Raw genomic sequence first — 27,438 nt, 5'->3', positions numbered from 1 at the left:
TCACCGTCAGTGAAATCCACTGTCAAACTACAGTATGACAATGTAAAGGATAAACACGTTCACATACAATATAAAGAGGTAAATACAAATACACTCGGGAAATACAAACGTAATACACATACCTCGCTGGCTGCATATAACCAAGAGGGAATGAGTTCACTTGAAAATACCCGGTTCAAAATGTAACCGGCTGGTACTTGTTGCTTATTACTACTCTCAACTCATCTCAACTCAACTTTATTTATATAGCGCTTTTTACAATTTTCATTGTTACAAAGCAGCTGTACATGAGACACATTTAATACAAGTATGAATTCTAAAGCAGCCCCCCGGCCAGGCAGATAGTGCAAAACAATATGCAAACGGTGGTGAGGAACCCAAAACTCCCATCGAGAAAAAAAACCTCAGGGGAACCCAGGCCCAACCAGGGGATTCCAGTTCCCCTCTGGCAAAAGCTGCTGCCTCTGCACAAGCTCAACAGTGCTTGCACAACAAGGCTTAGTAAAAATATAAAAATTAAGGATTAAAGATTATCATTAATAATCTAATAGCATTTGAAATGTTGTAGGAAAAACAAAGTTGTCGTGTCCTTTATCCAGCTCTATCCTCTTAGCACTTGTCAGGTCACCGCTTCCCATTCTCAGCTCTGCCATCAGGTCTGGGCATGAACTGCATCCTGCGGTAACCTTGGAACAAAGAGACAAGACTGGCTGAGAGTAGAGTACTGTTCTGCACTCTTTGATGCAACAAGTACATCATTTGTTGTTGGATGTGTTCCTGGTTCCGGTTGATCTAAATAATGCAGCCTAAATCCTCTGAGGATTAATATTATGGAGGTGTAGTGTATGCAAGATTAAAAAGATGAGTCTTTAGTCTAGATTTAAACTGACAGAGTGTGTCTGCCTCCCGGACCGTGCAGGGAAGAATATTCCAAAGTTTAGGCGCTAGATAAGAAAAGGATCTACCACCTGCACTTGATTTTGAAATTCTAGGTATTACCAACTGACAGGACCCCTTATAGCGTAATGTACGTGGAGGTCTGTAATACAATAGAAGTTCATTCAAATACTGCGGCGCTAGACCATGTAGGGCTTTATAGGTAATAAGCAAGATCTTAAAGTTAATGCGATGCTTTATAGGTAACCAGTGCAAGGTTGACAGAACCGGGGTTATATGCTCATACTTTTTTGTACGTGTAAGAACTCGAGCTGCCGCGTTTTGAACCAGTTGCAGTTTTTGTAATAGGCCCGCAGGGCAACCACCTAGAAGTGCATTACAGTAATCTAGTCTTGATGTCATGAATGCATGAATTAATTTCTCTGCATCTGAAAGTGACAGCATATGACGTAATTTAGATATATTCTTAAGATGGAAAAATGCAATTTTACAGGTGTTTGCGACATGGCTTTCAAATGAGAGAGTACTGTCAAATACAACGCAAAGATTCTTAGCTGATGACGAGGATTTTATGGAGCATCCGTCAATCGTTAAGCAGTATTCTAGGTTGTTACGCATAGCAGTTTTCGGTCCAGTAAGTAACACTTCTGTTTTGTCCGAGTTTAGTAGTAAAAAATTGTTACTCATCCACATTTTTAAGTCAACTATGCAATCCTTTATTCGATGAAACTGCTGGGTTTCATGAGGCATCGAGGAAATATAAAGTTGAGTATCATCAGCATAACAGTGAAAGCTAATTCCGTGTCGCTTTATTATATCTCCTAGAGGTAGCATGTATAATGCGAAGAGCAGGGGTCCCAAGACTGAGCCCTGTGGTACACCGTACTGGACTTGTGATTTGCGGGACACCTCATTGTTTATTGCTACAAATTGAAAACGGTCGGATAAATAAGACTTAAACCATTTCAATGCTATTCCGTTAATGCCGACGTAATTTTCGAGTCTATGTAGGAGTATGCAGTGGTCAATGGTGTCAAATGCAGCACTGAGGTCTAGCAGCACCAATAACGAAATACAGCCACGGTCAGACGCTAAAAGCAGATCATTTGTAACTCTGATCAAAGCAGTCTCTGTACTGTGACATGCTCGAAATCCAGACTGGAATTCATCATTAATGTCATTCCTTTGGAGGAAGGAGCATAATTGAGTTGAAACTACTTTTTCCAGAACTTTAGATATAAAAGGTAAATTCGATATAGGCCTGTAATTCCCTAGTTCTTTAGGGTCGAGTTTGGTTTTTTTTAAAAGAGGCCTTATAACAGCCACCTTAAATGCTTTAGGCACATGTCCTAATGTCAGAGATGAGTTAATAATACTAAGAAGAGGATCTATAATTTCTGGGAGCATTTCTTTCAGTAGTTTTGTAGGTATAGGGTCTAGCATGCATGTTGATGATTTAGATGATCTAATGATTTTAGACAGTTCATCGTGATCTACTGTAGAAAATAATTGCAATTTCTCCTTAGGGGTGCTGTAGTTAGTTTGTTCAGCGGATTTCACTACAGGTTGCATTGTTATAATTTTTTCTCTTATATCTTGGATTTTACTCGTGACTCTGCGTTGTGTAACAGAATACGAAAAGAAACAACTGGAACTGTTGCTGATGGATATTTTATTATGAGGCCTGGATGGATTAAAGAGAGTACAGTATGAATAGATGTTACGTCTGTAACTTTTCACCTCTCCTCAGCATGCTCAAAGCGATCTCAGTACACATCACAAGGATAAATCAAAACAAAATGCCAAAAACACATTACAAAGCGCGTAAAGCGCAAAATGAATTGTTTCAAACACTTATCTAAACATGCAATATAATCTCCTGCAGCTAGTTTTAAATCAATCACGAAAGTTTAACAATCGACACAAAATGGATGTAATAAGAAACAAAACAGATTTAATCATACCTGGATGGATTAAAGAGAGTACAGTATGAATAGATGTTACGTCTGTAACTTTTCACCTAAACAGATTAAGAGCAGTTATTTTATCTGTTAGTCACAACATTCTGTTGACGCACACACACACATACTCAAACCGCTGTACTCGGTAATAAAACCATTAATACAATCCATCCATTCACAAAACACTTTCTAATACATCCATAACACTGTGAACAACAATATTACTGCATGCCGTTGCCTTAATCAAACTTTTATAAACTTTTACAGACATGTGCTGAGAAAGCACCGCTAATTGCTTACCTCTCCTCAGCATGCTCAAAGCGATCTGAGGACGCAGCGTGAGTTTACCCGAAATGACGTCATCACGCAAGGCAGATATAAAACCCTTTCCCAAAACAACAAAAATAAAATACAAAACTAAATTACAATGCTTTTTTGTGGACAAATTATTACAAAGTAAAAGAGTAAAAATTGAAAAGAAGGATTGTTAGTGAAATACATTAATATTAGTATATACAAGTATATACTCATTAACATCCGTCACATTAACACAAAAATGAAAAACATCTTCCTTAACGTTACTTCTCTGCTCAAACCATGAGTAACTCTTGTAATACACACGCGGAGAATAACTTCTCACCAAAATGTAAACTTCCTTGTTGCACCTTAAAAAATGTCCGTGTGCAACGCAGATGTACTTTAGCTCCTCGTTAACATCAACACTCAATATTCATGAATAGATGAAACAAATAACAAAAAAAACATGTTAAAATAACAGAAATAATATGCATGGCAGTTATAGGCATGTCACAATGTTCCCTCCTGTGCTGAAAACCCTTTCTGATGGGGAACTTGTAGCAGTGATGCAGAGGTATTTCCTTGCCAGCACGGACAGTTTAGGATATTGTACCCTGTGTTCCTTCCACCAAATTAATGGGTCATCTTCGCTGTCAATGTTTATTGTTAGCAGATATGAGTCTAGCTCCCTGGCTACATCTTTCATTTGAGAAGATTCATCAGATGTTACTGCTAGCTCATTGCCCTTTGCTGCTTTAAAAAAACTGCCTAGGGTCCTTCTCTTCTTCGCTTCAAAGGGCGGTGAAAGCTGGGCACTGGGGGCACTTGTGGAGGGACTTTGCTGCAAAGATAAAGATAAGTTAAAAATAGTAATACTGTACACTTGCTAACAACATTGATATCGCTAAAGTGGGTTCACTTAATTCTATTTCAAATTATTCAATTATTTGCAGCTATAAACAATGTAGCCTGGAGCAATGTAGTGAACTTAAGCTCAAAAATGCTTAAGCACACCTGTCTGCAATTATCTAGCAACCCTGAACAGCTTGTTTAGATGCTTCAGGTGTGTTTAGTTAAAGTTAAACCTTAGATCTTCAAGATGGTACCTTTCCAGGAGCAGGGTTGGATAACCTTGATGTGGGCTATAAATGTCTTACTATGTGAGACAAAGTGTATTGTGAATGATAAAATGATACTTACCAGAGCATTGCTAGTCATCTCATTCTTCAGTCTGGCCTTGACACTGACTTTGTTGTCTTCGCTGACATAGTCCAATTTAAAGCGTGGATCCAATGTTGTTGCTATGTCAAGCAGCTCCTGCGTGTGTGGATCATTATACTTTTCTTTAAGGTAATGCAGGATTTTTGACTTAATCGATCGAGCAAGTTCTGTGTCATCTTCCTGCACTGCCATCATTGTGTCAAAAAGGTGGAGGACGGCCTTAACTGAGGAGATGCTAACATACTGCTCTCCTGAAAGAGCATCAGTGAAGTCTGACAGTGGGGTGAGCGTCTTGTTGATCACTTGAAGAACTTCAATATCCTGCCAGGTTGGTGTCAGGTGTCTAGCCTTCCGGTCAGAGGAGAGAACATGTACAATAGCAGTTTGCTGTTCAAGCATTCTCTGGACCATAGCTTGTCGGGAGCCCCATCTTGTTGGACACTCATTTTTAAGCTGGTGTTCAGGCAGGTTGAGCTCCTTTTGGGCAACAGCAAGCTCCCTCCTCCGCTTCCAACTATGGCTGAAGCAGGCAACAATCTTTTTGCAAAGACCCACAGCACGGTCAATGCGTGGATCTTTCATTGCATTCTCTACAATTAAGAATAATCATTATTAGCTGCAGTAAATTTATGTAACATACATTTTCTTGCATTAAAATATTAAATGGCAGTTGAATTGCAAGAACTGGAAAATTATAAAGCAGGCTAAACTTAACTGTGTACACATACATTATATTGTTTTTACAATTCTATCTAATTTTAGAAGCAATAAATTAAAGAGACACAGAATAACATCTAGAAACATACAGTACAATCCTCTGTGCATTTAAGTCACAATGGATTCCATGACCTCGTGTTTTAAAGTTGCTTTAGTCCAGAAAAAATATTCAGCAGCTATTTTGACATTTAAAGCTCAAAAAGACCACCCTATTTTCCCGATGTAATTTACAGATATAAATCATATCGTCTTACAGAACAATACAAATGTATTTAAAAAAACTTAAATATATAAGGATACATTTTTCAGATTTAAATGAATACATAAAAATGTTACTGTGTCGTGTTGTAATACACAGCTCACCTATAGCCAGATGTAGCCTATGGCCAAAACATTGAAGCCTTGTCCATTTGTTAAGGGAGGCCGCTTTAACAATGTTCGCTCCACTGTCTGTGGTGATGCACACCATTTTTTCCTCGTCCAAACTCCAGGAGTTGAGACTCTCCTTTAACCCCTGGGCCAGTTCCTCGCCAGTGTGATAAGCCGGGAAGAACGCTGTCTGTAGACAGCGGCTTTTCATGTTGAGGTCACTTGTTATGTAATGCACTGTCAGGCTTAAATACGGCTCCATAGTTCGGCTTGACCATAGGTCTGCTGTTGCGGCGAAGTACTGCATATCTTGCAGTTCTTTCTCGACTGTCATTCTACACTGGGTGTATAGATTAGGCAATGCAACAGACGAAAAATAGTTGCGAGAGGGCAGAGAGTAGCGAAGTAAGAAATGTATGAATCGAGATCGATTTTTTTTTTCGATTAATCGTGCAGCCCTACCATGAACTGAATACTTACCTTCACGATCAAAGCAGCACTTGGACCTTTAATCCACCCCACTCCTCTCATATGGGTGGAGTGTGGGAGCGAATGATAGGTATTGCCTGTAGAATACTGGATGCACTGCTGTTAAAGAACACTGACCAATCAGAATCAAGTACCATTTCAGAGAGTTGTGTAATAATTTGTGATGACTAAGACCTGACGTTAGTTTTAGTGACAAATTTATCCATACAGTATTTGAAATTTTGTTGATTTGGTGTTTAGTGTGGGTCACAAGATATTTCAAGGTTTAACTTTTGTACTTGTATTTAATTAAGCTTGATGATTGCAACGTATAGATTACCAGTTACAAGTATAGCACATTGTTGGGAACTGCTTACCTTATTGCTACCTTGGAAAATACCTAGTATCTGATGGAAGTTTTCTGATCACACCGCTTTCTTACCGGACATTTGGAGATCTGCGGGTGAATTCAGAGATCGAAAAATATATAAAATCAAGCGATGGAGCCCATTAAAATTCTTCTAAAAAAGACAATTCTTTCAAATATGTAAACTATAAAGATGTTCGGCCACACTGACAGAGTGCTCTTGTTAACATTGTGCTGGATTGCACAATGCCGATTCTGACATGCTTTAGTGCCGGTAGATTAATCATTCTTAGTTACGAGCAACGTCTTGGTTCTAACGCTTGTCATCGACATCTTAAACAAGAGAGAAAAAACTGGCTGCACTCCAGACAGACAGCAAGCCGACCTGAAAATTGTCCCTAAACATCCCACCAGTCTCTTTGTAACCCAATCCGAGATGAGTAGATAGAGCACAATGCTTGAAACCTCTGTTAGGGCTGTACAATGCGAAATGAAATGCAGAGCTTCGCAAAGTTGAGCAAAATGGCTGCAATCACTTTTTTGGCCTTTCTGGTTTATGTGCTTGGATTTTGTATACAGAAACATTCTTTATAATCTCCAGACAACACTGATTCACAAAACATGCTCTCTTGTTTAGATGATATGTAAGGCCTGATACTTTATCAAAGCTACCTGCATGAACAGGAGTTTTCTTGGCTGCGTATTGGCATGAGGCCCGAAAGCGCCAGTAATGTCTTATGTCTACGTGCAGATTGGAGATCTTTAGTGTGAACTGGCAGTGTTTCTTGGCCCCGGCGGGAAGATTAAAGACATTGCAGTGAGTCTAACCTGAACAGTTCGGCATCATCGGCTCCTGCGTTCAAAGTAAACATTTGGGTGCATATCGCTTTGCGCACATACCCTTCAGCATGTGTCATGAGCGCGGGAGTGAGCGTCGGCTGAGATAAACCGCTTCACAAGTGCATGAAGAAACAAATGCTGATCTCTAGATAGCAACCAATAATGTTATTTTTGTATTTTTTGATAATAGATTAGTAAATTGGGTTACACATACCGTGGAAATAAAGGAAGCAAGCCTCACATATGAAACCTTGACTAACATATGAGGATGTCAACACAAAAACTGTTAAACACTTCTTCCGGCACTAGAATAGAATAATAAATCTCCAAGTTTATAGGTGTTTGGAATTGATTAATCAGTCCAGTTTAACAATTGGAAGTTGATTGAATAAGGTCTGGATGAACGCAAAACTGCCAACCCCCCATATTTCCCCCATAAGTCATATTTCTGTTCTTTAATAATCACCATGCTCTCTAATGTAAATAAAAATGCTTTCCTGTGGTGCTTCTGTTGGTAGCACAAACGTCAAGTTCATTGCAAAGGCATCTTTAACCATCATAATGTGTTCTGCTTTAAAATTAGGCAAAACACCAAAAGGCTCAAGTTTCCTTCAAAGTAGCTTTCAAAAAAAAGCTTCACAAACGAAGACTGATAATCAAAATATGTCTTATCTTCACTGATGTTTGAACATTTAAATATATACAAACAACAACTTAGCCTAGCAGATTAGTTTAAAATCCATATAGCACTGTAAATTCATACTGCTGTTAACATTTGGTCTAAGATGACTCTAGCGCACCAACAACGAGGGTGTATTGACAGTGTAATTCTGCCCATTGCATGATTTTGTTATTATGCCGGTTACTGCCCCCATGAATTAATAAGGAGTGCCGCAAAGGCTGTGTTTTGAGCCCATACACTTGTCTTAAAGTTTACCCGATTTTCTCCACAGGACGTGTGGGATTATGGTGGTAGTCCAGTGATGATGGATGTGGGCACAATGGTTCAAATACAGAGGTGACCCCGGATTTTGTCCTCCTAATGTGCCATTTACCTGGGCTGTTTTTGCGTACAAATGTATCTTCATCTTTAATAGGATACAACATTTTAGGCGATTTAACAGTGTTTCACGCTGACCTAAGGACAACATTTTTATAAATAAAACCTAAACACACACCCAACCCCAACCCTAACCATAATTTACCCCTAAAAAAATGGTCTAGAAGCACCTAATCCAGGTTGGAAGATTCAATTTAAAATTAACTGTAAAACAAATTCTGAAATCTGATTGGTTGATTTAAATGTTTTCCCAGGGTCAACATGATGTTGTCAACCACTTGGCAAAAACAGGAGGGCCTGCTTTTACAGTATCCCACTTATTACATGGCTAGTTGCCAAATAAGAAAAAAACTGGACATGAAATGTGAATTTGAAATATTGAATTAGCTCATGTTTACCGAATCCAGACCTTCCACAAGGAATAGCCGTTTAGTTTTGGTTTTAAGGTAAGAAACAACATTCAGATGTCATGAACAGACAACTTGGTTTAATCATTTGTAAATATGATGTCATAGTCTCTACATTATTTTTTTTTATAACATAAAGCCTACTTAATTTGTCAAAAAAACCTGTCAAATGATTTGCTACATCTGTGTTAGCTTGACCTGATTTTGCCAAGTGGTTGATGTCCCAAAAGGACACATTTTTTACAAATAAAACCTCCCAGATAGCAGTCAGTTCTGGGCCGATTCTGGCTCTCTTCCGCCAGTGTCGGCTGACAGTTGGACAGATTTTCCGGTATTGCACCAGAATCGGCCCAGACGAGGAAGCAATGAACGTATATTAAATATTATTTACAGCTGTCGGCCCAAGTCTTGGCACTATCGGCTGAAGTCCAGGTCGACTGAAGTAGTGTTTCACCTTAATTGGGCCGAATCTGGCATTGTGTAGCTGGATTGACTACATTCCCGTGTATCTGGCCCAATTATGGTTAAATACCATGAATAAGATAGCCTTAAAGAACAGTAACACGGAAATTATAACACATTTTCAATAAACATTTCCATTAATGCGTATTTCTTTTTGCCACTGCATAGATCCACACGCACCTTGACAAAGTTTTATTTATTTAATGTATTAATTAACATTTAAAACGTATTTTGAACTAGATGCAGTTGGCCTAAACGGACAAAATACAGCATGTGGCCCGATGCCAATAAAACAGACACAGAGCGGAAATTTTAAAGTGTCCTATAGACGGAACTGATAAAGTATACAGCCCGATTCCGTGGTGCAGCAATCGGCCCACAGGTTGTGGAACGGCAACATGACGACTGTCGTCACTAATTTGAATCCTGCTGAGCGCGAAACTGAGCTCATTTTGGACACCATCACCAACTGGTAAGTGGTCGCTGATTCAATTTTAATATGTTAAACATGCATGAAAACAATGAAAAGGATTATTTGCTAACTATTCAAAAGCCTGAATTATATGGCACATTAAGCCCGCAAGCATGTTTGATTTACAGTGGATATTAATGTAAGAAAGTAACAGGTTAAATCCATTTTGAGGAATGATTAACGTTTTTAAGCATATAATTCCCCCATTCAATTAATGATGTCACCCATAAACGTTTGTTTCGCTGTCCGAAATCGTTGTTGTTATTCTTATAACAGAAGATATTATAACGTTTTTTTTTACATTATATTGTTTTTTTATATATAACATTAGCCTATACTGTGGCTTAGCATTATTAATTGCAAATGCGTTTAATATTGTATAAGCAGCAGTGGTAGTTTACTGCCTGTATCAACTTTGGGGTTGAATTCTAAATATATTTGGGGTTTTCTTGTGTTTGCTGCGATGCGCAGATTTAACGGCGTATGACGCTCTCGACTCATATTCTTGCGTTATGTCTCAAGGCAGTCGATCATTAACGCAGTTCCACGTGTAGTCTTCAACGTCGAGCAGAGCAGCCTATTTATTAACGTTAACTGCACTTTTATCAAAAGGCATCTTCTGAGGTAACTTTCCGTTGCTCCATTAGCACGCACTAATTGCTCTATAACACTGGTAACGTTAGCATAGGCAGTGAGGCTGAATCAAGTAATTCACGAGCAATAAGCCTCTTCAAAAAGCAGAAAATGTGGAATATAAGCATTTAACATGATATTTATATATTGTTTTTCTAAAGGTTATGATGATAAAATAAAAGATTTCATTGGATAGATGATTGAAGGTGCTTTCCTGTGCTTCAGCATAAGACTTTCTTTAAGTGTTTAGGATTTTGACTTATAGTTTAAAACGGTTGGCTATTTTGTGTATACGTTTATATTATTTGAAATAATCAACTTATTAAATGATTTAATGATTTTTACCAATGTCTTGAAAATGGAAGATCTAAATACGACTTATTATACAAGATTTCTAGTAGATTGGTTTCCCAAAACAAACTGTTGTGATAAAAGTGCTGTTTTCCTTTTATTATTTTAAGCTTCAGAACCCATATGTCAACTGATTCTTTTACATTCAATTTGGTGTGTACAGAAATGTTAATATCGATAGGAATGCATTCCAGATATATTTTAGTCATAATAATAAATAGTGGTGTCAATTAGAGAAAAGCATTCATTATGTTATTTCCTCCCTACCTTCTATTGTTTTACTTCAATTAAACATTTTATTTTAGTGAGAAACAATGCAGATTTCTTTGCTTATATTTAGCAAGTATGCCAACATTTTGTCCACAACATTAAATGGATAGTTGGAAAATAAACAGTATATCTCCTATGGTGTGACAATGCAATTTTTAGAAAACTAAAATATTATAATAATATATAATATATAAATTTAAATTTTGCTGTCAAACCATGGAACACTCGGTACAGTATATTTTTTAACTACTCGTATAGAAAGACAAAGATATTTTTTATGTACTAAATCAACATTTTTATTTGGTTTTCTCTGTTGTCTGTTTCTGCAGGTAGGATAAAGACAACCACATCAGGTAAGAACATGGATCATCGTAGTCTTAGAAAACGAGCAGTGAAGCGGGTGAATTCTTTACTTGCCTCCTTTGACAATGAGATGCAGGCCTCTGGCAGTAAAGAGTTACAATCTACTGAAAGTGCAGAGAATGTGACAATAAATGTCTTTAATAAGCAGGAAGATTCGGTGGAAGATCAGCAACACATTTCTGACAGTGAAGATGATTCCCAGAATTATGACATAGAAAGTGTCCATATACCACTAACCGAGTCTTTGTGTGATTGGGCAGTTAATTTCAGGGTGTCCCTAGTAGCTCTGACTGCACTTCTGGCCATCTTGAGAGTTCATCATCCTTCGCTACCAAAGGATGCTAGAACTCTTCTCCATACAACTACCTCCTACAGTATCCAAGCTGTTGCTGGCGGTACTTACCACTACATCAGTATTTTGAAAGCTTTTGCAAAAAGCATGGAACATGTTTGGTGTCATATTCCAAACAGGCATGAATTTAAATTGCAGCTGCATGTAGATGGATTACCTTTGTTTAAGAGCTCCCCTGTGCAGTTCTGGCCAATCCTTGGCTTGCTACAGGGTGTTGTGAAGAAGCCAGTTCTCATTGCTCTGTTCTGTGGCAATTCAAAGCCAAAATGTCTGGGTGAGTATCTTAAAGATCTTGTCAGTGAGTTAAAAGCACTAAGCCAAGGATTTGTTTTCAAGGGGAAACAGTGCTGTCTAAAAGTCACCTCTGTCATCTGTGATGCTCCTGCAAGAGCGTTCATTAAAGGAACAAAATCTCACACGGGTTACTCAGGCTGTGACAAGTGTGTCCAATCAGGTGTTTATGTCAAACACAGGATGACATTTCCAGAGGCCAGTAGCCCACTCCGGACCGATCTGTCTTTTAAAATGATGTGTGATGTTCGAAGACATGGAAATTTGGACCTGATATCCGGATTTCCATTTGAGAATTATTTAGGCAAGATGAAAAAGATGATAAGAACTCCGCACCATCCACTAGCCCAAGTTATTCGTCGAATCTCTGAAATGGATTCTTGTACAGAGAATGATGAAGTTTCACATGGAAAAATGAAGCTGCAAAAGGAGCATTACTCTGGCCCAGTTCCTCCCTCTATAATGGGCACACCAGTACTTCAGTACCAGCAGCTTGTTATGGAAGGTACCAAAATTAATGTGTCAAGTGAAGGAGATAGATGTGTTAAGATTGGTGGCTGCATTGCTTTGATTGACAATATCCTTCAGTCCCAGGACAAAATATATATTGTTTACAGGGAATATGAATTAATGGAACCATTTTTTGACTATCCTCTGAATTCACTGCAGTTGGGAATCTACCTTGTTGGCCAAATCTCGTCTTGCCTAAAAACAATTCAGTTATTTGAACATGTTGAGAAATATGTGAGGCTTCCAAAACAAGACAAATTTGTAGCGGTGCCGCTACTCCACTTGTGCCAGTGATTTCATGTATACCTTTGCATATGCACAGCTTCATAATTTCTGCTGTGTCTCCTTTTATGTTAAAGCTTCAAGATTCTGTTTTAATCTTCATTTTTTACATTCCTTGACAATTTTCTTTACATTCTTGTCATTTACATGTTCTTTGTTGTTTTAAAAAGCCTACAGGCGTAGTTTACCCAAAAATAAAAATTCTGCTATCATTTACTCACCCTTTTGTCATTTGTCATGTATGACTTTTTCTTCTGCATAACACAACAGAAGATATTTTGAAGAATGCTTGTATAAGAAAACCTTCGGTCCCCATTGACTTGTATTGGTTTTGTGTCCAAACAGTAGAAGTTAATGGGTACCACCATTTTTTGGTTTACAACATTCTTCAAAATGTCTTCTTATGTGAAAGTCATACAGTTTTGAAATTACAAGGGGGTGAGTTAATGATGAGTGTTCAGTTTTGGGTGAATTAACTCACACGATTTCATTATTATTTCATTATTGCTGATTATTTACTTACACCGTATCATCCATGATGTTTGTCTTTCTTCAGTTGAAGAAAAATTTAGGTTTTTATCGTAATTTTCTCCATGTAACGCAATTCAGCTGAGGCCATTGTGTTTGAAGATCAAAAATACAGTTTCAATGCAGCCTTCAGTAAATGACTCAGTTGATGACTGGTATAATAGTAGACAGTGATTAAAAAGCTGAGCTGAAACTCTATTTTGGACTTTCAAAATAATGGTCCCTGTAAAAAGGAATCCATAAACTTTAATTAATTCAATATTGTGTGACATTTGGGGTGAGTAAATAATCAGCTAAATTTGGCTAATCCATTTGAGTAATCCATTATTCAAAAATGTGGGGGTGTTACTTTAATAATAAAAAAAACAAAGATATGTTTATACAGTATATGTACCTGTAAATATTGTTTTACATAACAGATATGTTCACGGTTGTCGAATTTATTGAAACGCACGAGGTGGAGCTGGTCCCAGCCATTTGGGTAGAGAATGGAGAGTGCTGTTGGCCTAATTCTCTAAGAGGCATGGCCCTACACCAGGCCATCAAAAACCAGATGGCTCCTCATCTTGACTGGGACCGATGGGATGTCCGAACAATGTTTTCAACAGGTAAATTTGACTTAAATCCTAGGTTTCTCTTATTCTGAGGCATTGTATATTGATGACTAGGTACATTATTGCTCATTTGAAATGTGTTACTCTGCTTGGTTAATCTCTGCTTTCTATGTCATTAGAATATAGGTTGTCTGCTCAGCAGTATAATTGATGTTAGGCTGATGTTGGGCTCAACACTGTGGTTCCTATAGTCATTGTTTGTAAAATTCAAAATCTACGGTAGCAGTCAAAAGTGTAGACACACTTGACAAAAATGTCTCTTTTGATTTTACAGATTTCATAAAATCAGAAGGTGTATATTTCATTATTGAATTACTTCTATCAAGTAATGTGTAAGAAACAACTAAAGAGTCCAGCATAGACATGAATTATTCCCAGGTTAAGACCTTAAGTAGCTGAATGATAAAATGCCAATAGTACAATTTTTCAAATTCAAATTAAATGGTTTCAACTCTAAAGACGCTAAAATGTAACAGAGTTAACTAAACTGTATTTAACAGAAAACTATGAGGAGGGCAGGAAGAAGGCCAAAGAGGCGGAGACCTGGTCAGACCTCCAGACAGATGCAGAAGTATCTGGGCAAAGACTACCAAGGCGTAAAACGTAATTGTTTGCCAGATCACTATTGGTATTTTCTGATGTTTTGAGGCCATATTTAATGTCTATGTTTTAGTTAAATATTGTAGAATTTGGCAATAGTGCACGTTTTTATTAATTTAGATCATTTTTTTTTTTAAATTAAAATAGGAAGAGTGTACGGATTGGCCCTCCTGGAGGTAATGCTCGTTGTTCCTTGGACTCAGAGGATGAGTATGCCCCACCAACTAAACAAATTCATCCACCGGCCCCCATCATAAACTTTCCTACAGTCACCCCAGCCACCACTTTACCAGCAGAAGCACGAGCAACACCACATGACTCCTTTACAGAGATGCTGCAGAACTGGGAGCCAATGGACGAAATTCCACGTGAGTATATTCTTTTGTGGTTTGGTTTCAGATTTAACTTCTTTGGTAGGTATTTATTTTGTACAACTGGTCCTAAATCCATTTAACGCAGTTTTCTCCTGTTGCAAGGGTGTCAGACATCCCGAGGAACGCCCCAGCAATCTTCAGAAACAGGTAAAGCCAATGGTTATTTCCACTCAGTTTTATTCCTAATCTATACAAATTATATTCCTATGAAATACATTTTATTGTTTTTAAGTGTGTGTATAATTGTTTTATATTTTTATCTTCTTTTTCATAGCCATGCTCAGGGAGGTATTAACTAAATTAGAGATGGTCTTGGACCAACAAACAACTATCCTGAGATTGCTGCAGCTGCGGGAGGTTCAAGTGCAGCCTTTCGATATTGAGGAAAGTTCTCTGCCCCTCAAAGACCTTCCTCACCTGCATAGTCTGGAGAAAAGAATGCAGCAGAGCCCAGAATACAAGCAAAAACTGGTAAGATACAATTTAATTTATTTAAAAAAAGTATTTTTAGAACTTAAATTGACACACAAATCCTTGATGTGAACAAATGACTACTGTAATAACTATGACCAACCTTGAAAACTGTTAAAGGTGAACTGGTTGGGGCTAATTGGCGGGACAGATGTGCGTGACTGCACCTGGCGCATACTGAAAAGGGTGATCGCCAACTCACTGGCAAAAAACCTCAATTGGAGAGGAGTCAATGGTAAGACATCGCTTGCCACCCTCCAACTCAGAGACGTAGTGATTAGTAAGTATATACATTTAGAAATATTATTACTCTCTCAGATGTTTTACGTAGTAAATGATTACGATGTCATAACAATATGACTTTATCTGTAAGGTGCAGTTCGGAGAAACCCTCTAACGGCTAATGCTGCTGAAACTGAGGTGGAGGGGACCATGAAGAGGTGGCTCCAGCTGGCAGCGGACCGAGAGGGTGGGCGCAAGAGACGTCTTTTGTTGAAGGAAAAAAATTAGTCTGTGCATCTGTGTTTGTGACTGTATGACTGTATAACATGTTTTAATGTAAAAAGTATGATTTTGGTGGGTGGGTCATTTTTTTATTTAGTTTTTCTGAAAAATTGTAAATAAATGTGTTTATGTTGTTATTTTTAATTTTAACTGTTCAATTGTTTAAATACCTTTTTGACAGGTTGTGTGTGTCTGGAGTGCGTACGTACGTACGTGCGTTCGATGAAACGTGTTTGTAGCTGAATAGGTTCATGTTTTCTAAGACAAAAATAGATTTTTCTTGTAAAATTAGTTTGTGTGTGTGTGCCTCTGTGTAGTGTATTTGTAAAGTCTGCTGTATTTGTTTATTGTTATCATATGTTCAGATTACAATGTATTTTGTTTAGTACATGGTCATATGTTTTTGTTTAATGTGTTCATATTGTTCTGTGTTAAATTTTAATAAATGCCCTTACCCTTTTTACACAGTTAAATTTGTCTTTTCCTCTAAATAGAAATACATTTACCTGTTAATGGGCCGCATCTGGCCCGGGGACCAAGCCGATGATGACAGAACAAAGGGTCTGGGCCATGCCTGGGCCAGATCGAGTCACTTTACACTGTGCTAGCCAGATCCGGGCCATAGCAGTATGTAAGAGTAGTTTTACAGTGTGTGGGCCTTGTCTGGCCCAAAGAAAATTGGTTGTGTCCATTTTCAGTGGTTGGGCCAGTTTTGGGCCGGGGACCCAGCCAGAACTGGGCCAGAACTGAAGCACATATGCGGCCCAGTGGTGGGCCAGACAATTTTTGCTAGCTGGGCTAAACCCACACCAACCCTAACCACAACCTACCCCTAAAATCAGAGGGAAATGATAAGTGAAAAACAATGGTCAAGAAGCACCGAATTCTGGTTGGAAGATTAAACTCAAAATAAACTGTAAATGTATTTCTGAAATCTGATTGGTTGTTTTAAATGTTGTCCCAGGGTCAACATGATGTTATCTTACACTGTAAAAATTAAAGGTTCTTTGAGGAATCATTTGGGGTTCTTCACATTGCCACATCGCCGGAACCCTCAGGGGAAATTCAGGGCACCGCTAAATGAAGGGTGGTTCTCTGAGGAAGTCTCAAGGCTTCTTGGGTATGCCTTTTATTAAAAGGCTCTGGAACCATCTTGGGAGCTTCAAGGCACCATTTCACAGTTTGTATTTGCTTTTCACAATATTTTAATGAGCAGAAATACTAAAACCAAATACAAAGCAAACAGTTTATTGATAAACAACAATTTACTTTTAATAAATATTCACAGAATAGTCCATATTGTACAATTCTTAATTCAAGAAATCAAATGTATAGTTAATATTTTTTTGGTGATATTGTTATTAATTAAAAGTTTTCATCTTAACAAAACTAACCAAATAATTCACCTTAACTTTAAATATAAATACAATTATAGTAATATAATGTACAATAGTTAAAAAGTCCAGCAAAAAAGTAGTGACTCACAGCAAAGCCTACACCAATGGTGACGTTGTAATTTGCCAAAAAAGCAAATCCTTGCGAGCAAGAAAAAAACAATGCTGTTCTCCCCAAATGGGTTTTCTTACCAGGTGGTGTGAGGATATATATATAGGCAAAGTTAATGCATTTCACAATTTTGTATTGCTAAAGTAGATATTTATGGCAAAAAGAGAACATGAGCTGCGGCTGTTGGCCTTAGATGTCAATGGGAGTGCAAGAATGAGCATAAAGGGGCTTTCAGACTGTATGCGTCGAGCGGTGGAATTGCCGCGCGGCAGCCGCCTTTCACTCTAGTTGAAGCGCTTTGTGCAGTCTATGCGCGGTTTCGGGGCCGACGTTGCCATGATTACAACCAACAAGGTCCCACTTGTATTTAATAAAAACGAAATAAAACAAATAAAATTCTGTTTTCGCCATTATTCGTTTCATTTCATGCACTGTCTTCAATTATTTAATATACATTTTCGTTTGGTCCAACTAATGTTGCTTGAATCGATTAGTACCGTGGCCGCTAGGTTTCACTGCGCTGCAACAGAAGAAAACACATGCAAACACAAAAAACACAAGCAAATTCAGAAAGCATCTCCATTAGTTTGGCGACACATGCCCTGCAAATACTCGAAACACAAACAAACACAAACACAGAAACGCGCTGCAAATACTCGCAACACAAACAAACACAGAAATGCGCTGCAAACTGCATGGACGACAACGGAAGTGTTTCCGGGGGACCCCAAAAACTGATGCACCTGATTGGGACGCGCTTCACTTTGACTGTTCAAATTCGTTAGTGGAGTTGTCAGCCACATCACAGAAAGAACGAGGATGAAATGTGAATGTGATCAAAGGTTCTATACCAGCCATCGAAAAACTCATGCAACGAAATGAGAACGTTTCAGCTATTCGGATTGAACTTGAAAGTTTGGTGCAGGTTTTCGAAGAGGCAATCAAACTTCATGATTCTGTGGTCCCATTATTACCCAGTGATGAGCAAACCAGACTGAACAATTGGTTCTCAAGTGTACATAAACACAGTGACGCCTTCATAAAAAATACAAAGCAGTGGATGGAGGGAATTGAGAGCTCAAGTGACATCGATCAACCATTGGAAACAACAGAGTGTCCTCTAGTTTCAAGAGAACAGAATATGTCCAAAATATCCATGCATAAACATGATGATATAAATCCAAGTGACAGCATTTCTAATGTCGGGAGTAAAGGATCAAGTAGACGAAGCTCTGCTTCAAGGAGTTCAACAACATCATCAACCTCTTCAGCATGCATAAAGGCAGAGGCCGATATAGCAGCTCTGTTGGTATGTCAAATTTAATGAAGGAAAAACATTCTATTGAGGAAAAAGAACAAAGCATAACGAAACAGACAGAGGAATTTGGGTTACGAATGGAAATTGCTGCAAATATGGCCAAAGTACTTAAGGGTTCCAGTGTGCATGGTGATTTGACACAGCATTCTGATGGAATGAATTCTTATGTTGATAAAGGACACCAGACAACCCAAACACTTAATGCTGATGCTAAAACATTTACTCCAACTCATCAAATGGTTTCATCAGATGCAATTGCAAACAAGGGGAACATTTCTCAAATTACTTACCCCCAGACAATTCCAAATTCAACTCAGCGTGGTAATGTGAATGTAAGTGCCCAGTATGGAAGCAGTTACAATGCTGGTTCAGGAAATACTGATCAAATTTACCATATTATGGACAAACAAAATGAAATCACCTCTTTGCTGGTTCAACAACAGTGTCTGTCATTTTGCCTAAAAGGGAAATTAAGGTGTTTGATGGCTACCCTTTGCGATATCACTCCTTTATGAAATCCTCTGAAAGTGGCGTGGAGAGTAAAACTGAAAGTCCTAGCGAACGCCTATACTTTCTTGAACAGTATACCAGTGGTCATCCAAGAGAGATTTGAAAATTTGCCAACATATGCCCGTAGATCATGGGTATTTAAGGGCCAGAGCTTTACTACAAGAAGATTTTGGTGATTAGTACAAAATTGCATCCGCCTATATGGAAAAGGCTCTCTCGTGGGCAGACATCAAAAGTGAAGATCTCAGAGCTTTACAAGATTATAGTTTTTTCTTAAGAAGCTGTTGTGACTCCATGGGAAACATTCAGTATTTGCGTGAGATGGATACACCCTCTAATATGTTGACTGTGGTGAGGAAATTGCCATACAAATTAAGGGAGAAATGAAGAGCGGCAGTGTGTGAACTGCAGGAAACTGTCAATCAAAGAGCTACCTTCAGCGACATTGTTAACTTTGTTGAAAGACATGTAAAAATAATGACTGATCCAGTATTCGGAAACATACAAGATGTCTCAACTTTAATAGGAAGTAAATCATTAAACAAAGTCTCAGTCTTATCTTAAAACTAAACGAAGCAGCTATGCTACTACTGTTACAGCAATGGAAAGGAAAACAGAAATTGGAACCAATAGAAAAGAAACCGTTTCATTCAGAAACAAGAGTTGTCTGTTTTGCAAATGTGAACATACTTTGGAATTGTGCCCTCTATTGGAACATAGGAGTCAAGGTGAAAAGATTTCATTCTTAAAAGAGAATGGCATTTGTTTTGGATGTATGTGTACAGGGCACATCAGTAAAGATTGTAGAAATCGCCTTTCATGCAAAGTGTGTAATCTTAAGCACCCTAGTATACTTCACATCTATACAAGAGAAAACGTGACCGATTCAAAACAGGCAAGGAAACAAATGGATACCATAAAGGGCAATGCTCCTGAATCTGTCCAGTCCAGTGGATATATTGGGGCTGGTGAACTTGAATCTAAACTTTCTGTTGTTCCTGTACAAGTGAAATCTAAGAAAGGAAACAAGACTGTGATTACGTATGCTTTTTTGGACCAAGGTAGTACAGCAGTGTTCTGTACGTCTAGATTGATGAATAGACTTGGTCTTTCAGGTAAAAGGACAAATATTCTCTTGCGTACTATGGGTTAGGAGAAAGTTATAACTACCAATGTTGCTTCTGGGTTAGAGGTAGCTGGTTTGAATGAAGAAGACTTTTCGGAGTTACCTGATGCCTACACACAAGAGACTATGCCCGTGCATAGAGGAAACATCCCAAAGCAAAAGGATTTGCAGGGATGGCCATATTTGAAACATGTCAATTTGCCTTACATTGACTCTGATATCGAACTACTTATAGGAATAAATGCCCCAAGGGTTATGGAGCCGATTCAAGTGATCCGCAGTGTTGATAATGGACCCTATGCAATTAAAACCAGGTTGGGATGGACAGTAAATGTACCACTAAGAGGAGACCGGGCCAATCATTCAGCTTCGGAGTACCCTGATGTTACAATCAATAGGATTTCTGTTTCAAACATGGGAGAACTCTGGCAACAGCAATTTGAGGTTGATTTTCCTGAATGTAGTAAAAATGAACAATTTGGGTTCTCAAGAGAAGATCACAGGTTCATTGAGATGGTTACTGACTCATTAAAGTTAGAAGGGGGTCATTATTCTATTGGCTTACCTTTGAGGAATAAAGATGTTTGTATGCCGGACAACAAGATGATTGCAGAACAGCGTGCTCTGAACCTAAAGAAAAGATTGAAAAGGGATGTTTCACTTCATTCTGAATATTCTGTTTTCATGAAAGATCTTATTTCTAAAGGTTATGCGGAGAGAGTGCCAGCTAAAGACTTGGAACGTTATGATGCTAAAGTATGGTACATACCCCATCACGGTGTTTGTCACCCCCGAAAAGGAAAACTACGTGTTGTCTTTGATTGCGGAGCTACATTCCAAGGTACGTCTTTGAATACCCAGCTATTACAGGGTCCAGACCTCACCAGTTCACTGATTGGGGTTATAACTAGGTTTAGGAAAGAGCGAGTTGTTATCACGGCAGATATTGAAGCCATTTTTCTTCAAGTGCGTGTACCAAAAGACGATACAGACTTGCTGAGATTTCTTTGGTGGCAATACGGTGATCTTACTCAAGATATGGTAGAATATCGCATGGTCGTGCACCTCTTTGGAGCCACTTCATCACCTAGTTGTGCAAATTTTGCCCTCATAATGTGTGCAGAAGATAATAAAGACTTCAGCAATGAAGTAATTGATACAATCTTGCATTGCTTTCATGTAGACGACTGTCTTGTCTCTGTACATTCAGAGGATGAAGCTGTTTCTCTGTATCACAACCTCTTAGCTATTTGTGCAAAGGGGGGTAGAGTAAAAAAAAAAAAGCTAGAGTAGCTCCTTTGAAGGCAGTGTCGAAGGGAACTTACTGCTGCAACATTAGCAAGTCGAATGGATGCGTTGTGGAGAAGAGAACTGTTTATGTGCTTACAGGACTCCGTCTTCTGGACGGACAGAACTTCTGTACTAAAATATGTCAGAAATGAAGTTTCTAGGTATCAAACTTTCGTGTCTAACAGAGTTTCTGAAATTCTTAAGGTGTCTCGATCATCGCAATGGAGGTATGTGAGCACTGAAGTAAATCCAGCGGATGTAGCTTCCAGAGGGTTGAGAGTGAAATCATTTCTAGAGAACAGAAGTTGGGTGCTTGGACCACAGTTTCTTCTAAAGCCTGAAAAGGAATGGCCTGTTGATCCTTCTGACCTCAACTCAACTCAACTCAACTTTATTTATATAGCGCTTTTTACAATTTTCATTGTTACAAAGCAGCTGTACATGAGACACATTTAATACAAGTATGAATTCTAAAGCAGCCCCCCCGGCCAGGCAGATAGTGCAAAACAATATGCAAACGGTGGTGAGGAACCCAAAACTCCCATCGAGAAAAAAAACCTCAGGGGAACCCAGGCCCAACCAGGGGATTCCAGTTCCCCTCTGGCAAAAGCTGCTGCCTCTGCACAAGCTCATCAGTGCTTGCACAACAAGGCTTAATAAAAATATAAAAATTAAAGATTATCATTAACAATCTAATAGCATTTGAAATGTTGTAGAAAAAAACAAAGTTGTCGCGTCCTTTATCCAGCTCTATCCTCTTAGCACTTGTCAGGTCACCGCTTCCCATTCTCAGCTCTGCCATCAGGTCTGGGCATGAACTGCATCCTGCGGTAACCTTGGAACAAAGAGACAAGACTGGCTGAGAGTAGAGTACTGTTCTGCACTCTTTGATGCAACAAGTACATCATTTGTTGTTGGATGTGTTCCTGGTTCCGGTTGATCTAAATAATGCAGCCTAAATCCTCTGAGGATTAATATTATGGAGGTGTAGTGTATGCAAGATTAAAAAGATGAGTCTTTAGTCTAGATTTAAACTGACAGAGTGTGTCTGCCTCCCGGACCGTGCAGGGAAGAATATTCCAAAGTTTAGGCGCTAGATAAGAAAAGGATCTACCACCTGCACTTGATTTTGAAATTCTAGGTATTACCAACTGACAGGACCCCTTAGAGCGTAATGTACGTGGAGGTCTGTAATACAATAGAAGTTCATTCAAATACTGCGGCGCTAGACCATGTAGGGCTTTATAGGTAATAAGCAAGATCTTAAAGTTAATGCGATGCTTTATAGGTAACCAGTGCAAGGTTGACAGAACCGGGGTTATATGCTCATACTTTTTTGTACGTGTAAGAACTCGAGCTGCCGCGTTTTGAACCAGTTGCAGTTTTTGTAATAGGCCCGCAGGGCAACCACCTAGAAGTGCATTACAGTAATCTAGTCTTGATGTCATGAATGCATGAATTAATTTCTCTGCATCTGACAGTGACAGCATATGACGTAATTTAGATATATTCTTAAGATGGAAAAATGCAATTTTACAGGTGTTTGCGACATGGCTTTCAAATGAGAGAGTACTGTCAAATACAACGCCAAGATTCTTAGCTGATGACGAGGATTTTATGGAGCATCCGTCAATCGTTAAGCAGTATTCTTGGTTGTTACGCATAGCAGTTTTCGGTCCAGTAAGTAACACTTCTGTTTTGTCCGAGTTTAGTAGTAAAAAATTGTTACTCATCCACATTTTTAAGTCAACTATGCAATCCTTTATTCGATGAAACTGCTGGGTTTCATGAGGCATCGAGGAAATATAAAGTTGAGTATCATCAGCATAACAGTGAAAGCTAATTCCGTGTCGCTTTATTATATCTCCTAGAGGTAGCATGTATAATGCGAAGAGCAGGGGTCCCAAGACTGAGCCCTGTGGTACACCGTACTGGACTTGTGATTTGCGGGACACCTCATTGTTTATTGCTACAAATTGAAAACGGTCGGATAAATAAGACTTAAACCATTTCAATGCTATTCCGTTAATGCCGACGTAATTTTCGAGTCTATGTAGAAGTATGCTGTGATCAATGGTGTCAAATGCAGCACTGAGGTCTAGCAGCACCAATAACGAAATACAGCCACGGTCAGACGCTAAAAGCAGATCATTTGTAACTCTGATCAAAGCAGTCTCTGGGGGAATGTTCACCAGAGGATCCAGAGGTGAAAAGAAGTGTCACTGTCAATACTGTACAATTAGAGAAGGACGTTATGACACACTTTATCCAATACTTCTCCAGTTGGAGCCGCTTAAAGAGGTCAATAGCTTGGATTATCAGATTTAAGCAGTTACTCTTAAATCTAAGCCAGAAGAGGAAATCATTGAAAATGACTTTAACACAATCTGGAATGGATGAAAATCAACAAAGACAACAACTGTAAAATGAATTGGAGAAGACAAAGGTTCAGTGTGATAAAAGGGAGCTTTCAGTGGAGGAGCTGAAGAAAGCTGAATTGGATATTATTCGCTACTGTCAAAGACAGAGATATCCTCATGAATTCTCAATTTTGCAAAAAAGGAGAACAAATAACAAGGAACAGTCACATTTATAAACTCAATCCAGTCCTTGGAGATGGTGTTTTAAGAGTAGGAGGACGGTTGATTAGGGCAGCTATGCCCGAAGAAGCAAAACATCCCGCTATACTTGCAAAGGACATTCACAACTCAAGCATTATTCTCAAACATATTCATGAAGAAGTGGGTCATGGTGGTCGAAACTATATGCTATCGAGGTTGCGTCAAAAGTATTGGATACCTGGCGCTAGCGTTGCCATAAGAAAGATATTGTCCAAGTGTCTGATCTGCAAACGTTTGCAGGCAGCACCAGGGTATCAACAGATGGCAGACCTGCCTCTGGATGGAGTTTCTCCAGATAAACCTCCATTTACTTATGTTGGAGTTGACTGTTTTGGACCCTTCGAAATTTAGAGCAGGAGAAGTATCGTTAAGAAATACGGTGTTATCTTCACGTGTCTAGCAATTCGTGCTATTCATATAGAAGTGGTGCCATCACTAGAAACAGATTCCTTTATAAATGCATTGCGACGATTCATCGCAAGACGTGGACAAGTGCTAGAAATACGATCTGATAATGGTACAAATTTTCATGGAGCAGAACGTGAGTTAAGACAAGCTATTGAAGATTGGAACCAATCTCAGATTAATAACATGCTTCTGCAGAAAGGAATCAAGTGGATATTCAATCCTCCAATTGGTTCACATCATGGAGGTAGATGGGAAAGACTAATTCGGTCTGTAAGGAAGGTTCTTAATGCCATCTTAAGAACACAAACCCTTGATGAAGATGGTCTCCATACCGTTCTATACGAAGCAGAAGCAATCGTTAATGGACGTCGCATTACTAAGGAATCAACTGATCCAAATGATTTGGAAGCACTGACACCTAACCATTTGTTGCTTTTAAAAACTGCACCATTATTACCACCTGGAATCTTTCAAAAGGAGGATATTTATTCTCGTCGACGATGGAGACAAGTACAGTACATGTCGGATTTGTTCTGGAAACGATGGACAAAGGAGTATTTACCTCAATTGCAAGAGCGACAGAAATGGTCCACTGCAACCCGCAACTTCATTCCAGGAGATATTGTGCTTTTGGTGATTGATTCGGCACCCCGGAATTCTTGGATAATTGGGAAAGTGATCCAAACTTTTCCAGACAAAAAAGGTTTTGTTCGTCAGGTGCAACTGAAGACTAAGACCAATTTTTTGATCAGACCAGTCACGAAAATCTGCCTTCTGCTGGAAACAGATACCTGAAACTTTCCTTGGAGAAGATTTCCTTTGTTTTTTGGACTGGTCATTGACTTTGTAACTCAGTCATATCAAAGTGTAATCACTCATTGACATTGATGCATCATGGACTTTACAAAGACAATAATTGATGTATAAAAGAAAGGAAGGTTGTATTTTGAGTCAAATGTCTGTGTCTCCTATGTGTATTTATTGGATGTAATTATTGTTAAGATTATAATAATTAGGGGCTGGAATATAGGAGCCATGTAAACATTCATGTGTGATGTCATATGACCATGGGAAAATTTGGGCGTGTCACTAATTAAGTGATAATTAAAGCACCTGTTAGGGGAGAGGAAGCCAGGAAGGAAAGGGGGGTGAGAGTGGGAACACATTTTTTTTTGTTGACCGTAGAAACATCAAGTACCTTGAATTGAAATGGTCTTCCAATAACGTCAAGAAGAATTGTATTGTACGATTTTGGTGAAGCAAAAATAAAACTCAAAAATTCAATGGTAACAGATGAATGACGCGTCACAAGTTATTCCGCACTCAGCTCCTGCAGCTTCGGAAAGGCGATTATGCTGCTACATCCACTAACGAACTTGAACAGTCAAAGTGAAGCGCGTCCCAATCAGGTGCATCAGTTTTTGCGGTCCCCCGGAAACAGTTCCGTTGTCGTCTGTGCAGTTTGCAGCGCGTTTCTGTGTTTGTTTGTGTTGCGAGTATATGCAGCGCGTTTCTGTGTTTGTTTGTGTTTCGAGTATTTGCAGGGCATGTGTCGTCAAACAAATGAAAATGCTTTCTGAATTTGCTTGTGTTTTTTTGTGTTAGCATGTGTTTTTGAAAATGAACTGGACAAACGCGCCTGCCGGGTACCGTCTGAAAGCCCCTTCAGGACGGGCTGAGGCTGGGTCGGTTGGCTTTGGGTGTCCCTGGTAATAAGACACGGGTACAAAAAGAGGGATTTAAATAAAGTCTCATAAATTGCCATGCCTTAAAAACGTAACGTTACAAATTATAATTTCCCATGACGATACAGCACTGGCCCGATCGGGCAACTGACAGTTCTCTCAACTGGCCCAAGGATCTCCCTTTCTGGAATCGGTCCATCTGGAAGTTCTTTATGTCTAGCCCTGAACTGTAATAATTCACTTTGTTCCTATTTTTCATTGTCAGTGAGTATTTTTTTAAAGTACAAATATAACAAATTACATACTAATAAACATATCATAATAAATATTAAACTTACTTTTTTGTCTGGTCACCTGGAAAATACTGACAATTCTGAGAAAAAAGGATAAAAACAGAACTGAATATGTTAAAAATAATTAATTACAGACAGTTTATGTAACGTGGGAAACCATTCAACACTAACAACAAGATGTAAAAAAATATACACATTCACTAAAAGTAATTGTTTGTCATTTAGCATTTATGTTACCCATTTAACGTTAGCCCCACAAGCTTCATAATTAATTTATATTCGTTAGCATCTCGGCTAAAACAAGCGTTGGTTACACTGTGTAAATAAACGGTTTACTTTAAACAGCCAAAAACGCCCACACAATTAGACGTGTCAGAGTATCAGTCTACATTTAGGCTATACACATAGTATATAGTAAGTATATCTGAGTTATTTATATATTTTGACTTTACTTACCTCCAATAGGACAGTCGAGAGGATGTTGCGATCCCTTATTTTGAATTCCCGCCTGTGGCGGCATGTCGGATCAGCGTATGACATCAAATCACAGTGAGAACTATAAGTGAACTCTGTATACATCTCTGTATGCTTTAGATATGCTATTCTAATACCATATGCTTTTGTCATAAGGTGATCGGTCTGTTCAGAGCTGGAAAAAGTCAATCACACATTCCAACGAAAGCGCCACATGCATTGATGCAAGTAGGCTACTTGCAGGGGAAAAAAACAACTTACTTTTCGCCTTTAGTATATTTTACTTAAATCAAGCAAGTAGCGGCAAGCGAAGCAATTACTTTACTACACCAGCGAGAGGCAGTAGAGAGCAGATCCTGCCTGTACGCAGAAAAGATTCCCAGCATGCTTTGAGCCATACTGCATCAGGAGAGTACATTAAAAAATATATATAGATATTTATATGTTTTTAGTAAAGTTAAAGACTTGATAGTTTTTAATGTTATCTTCATTTCGAAGAGTTTGACATATTTTTTCAGTTTTGTGG

General features: G+C 38.6%; 1 protein-coding gene across 5 annotated transcripts; it reads left to right on the top strand.

Moving 5' to 3' along the window:
* Positions 1-6,112: 6,112 nt before the first annotated feature.
* Positions 6,113-16,144, top strand: LOC130412878 (uncharacterized). 5 transcript variants are annotated; one of them, XM_056737675.1, is made up of 8 exons: positions 6,113-8,155; positions 13,538-13,726; positions 14,233-14,335; positions 14,480-14,700; positions 14,809-14,853; positions 14,981-15,177; positions 15,298-15,412; positions 15,551-16,144. In XM_056737675.1, the coding sequence occupies exons 1-8, from the start codon at positions 8,128-8,130 to the stop codon at positions 15,685-15,687; spliced, it is 1,035 nt and encodes a 344-aa protein (XP_056593653.1). In that variant the 5' UTR covers positions 6,113-8,127; the 3' UTR covers positions 15,688-16,144. The 5 variants fall into 5 exon arrangements, with proteins under 5 accessions (XP_056593653.1, XP_056593651.1, XP_056593650.1 ...); XM_056737673.1 differs by having other exon boundaries at positions 6,114-8,155; positions 15,298-15,457; XM_056737674.1 differs by lacking the exon at positions 6,113-8,155 and adding an exon at positions 9,326-10,162 and having other exon boundaries at positions 11,122-13,726; positions 15,298-15,457.
* Positions 16,145-27,438: the final 11,294 nt, after the last annotated feature.

This window comes from Triplophysa dalaica, chromosome 23 (assembly GCF_015846415.1).
Source record: "Triplophysa dalaica isolate WHDGS20190420 chromosome 23, ASM1584641v1, whole genome shotgun sequence".
Classification (NCBI taxonomy): domain Eukaryota; kingdom Metazoa; phylum Chordata; class Actinopteri; order Cypriniformes; family Nemacheilidae; genus Triplophysa; species Triplophysa dalaica.
This window is presented reverse-complemented; position numbering and strand designations above follow the sequence as displayed.

Excerpts from the sequence above, each read along its gene's own strand:
- LOC130412878 (XM_056737672.1), top strand. The coding sequence starts at position 11,154 with ATGGATCATCGTAGTCTTAGAAAACGAGCAGTGAAGCGGGTGAATTCT.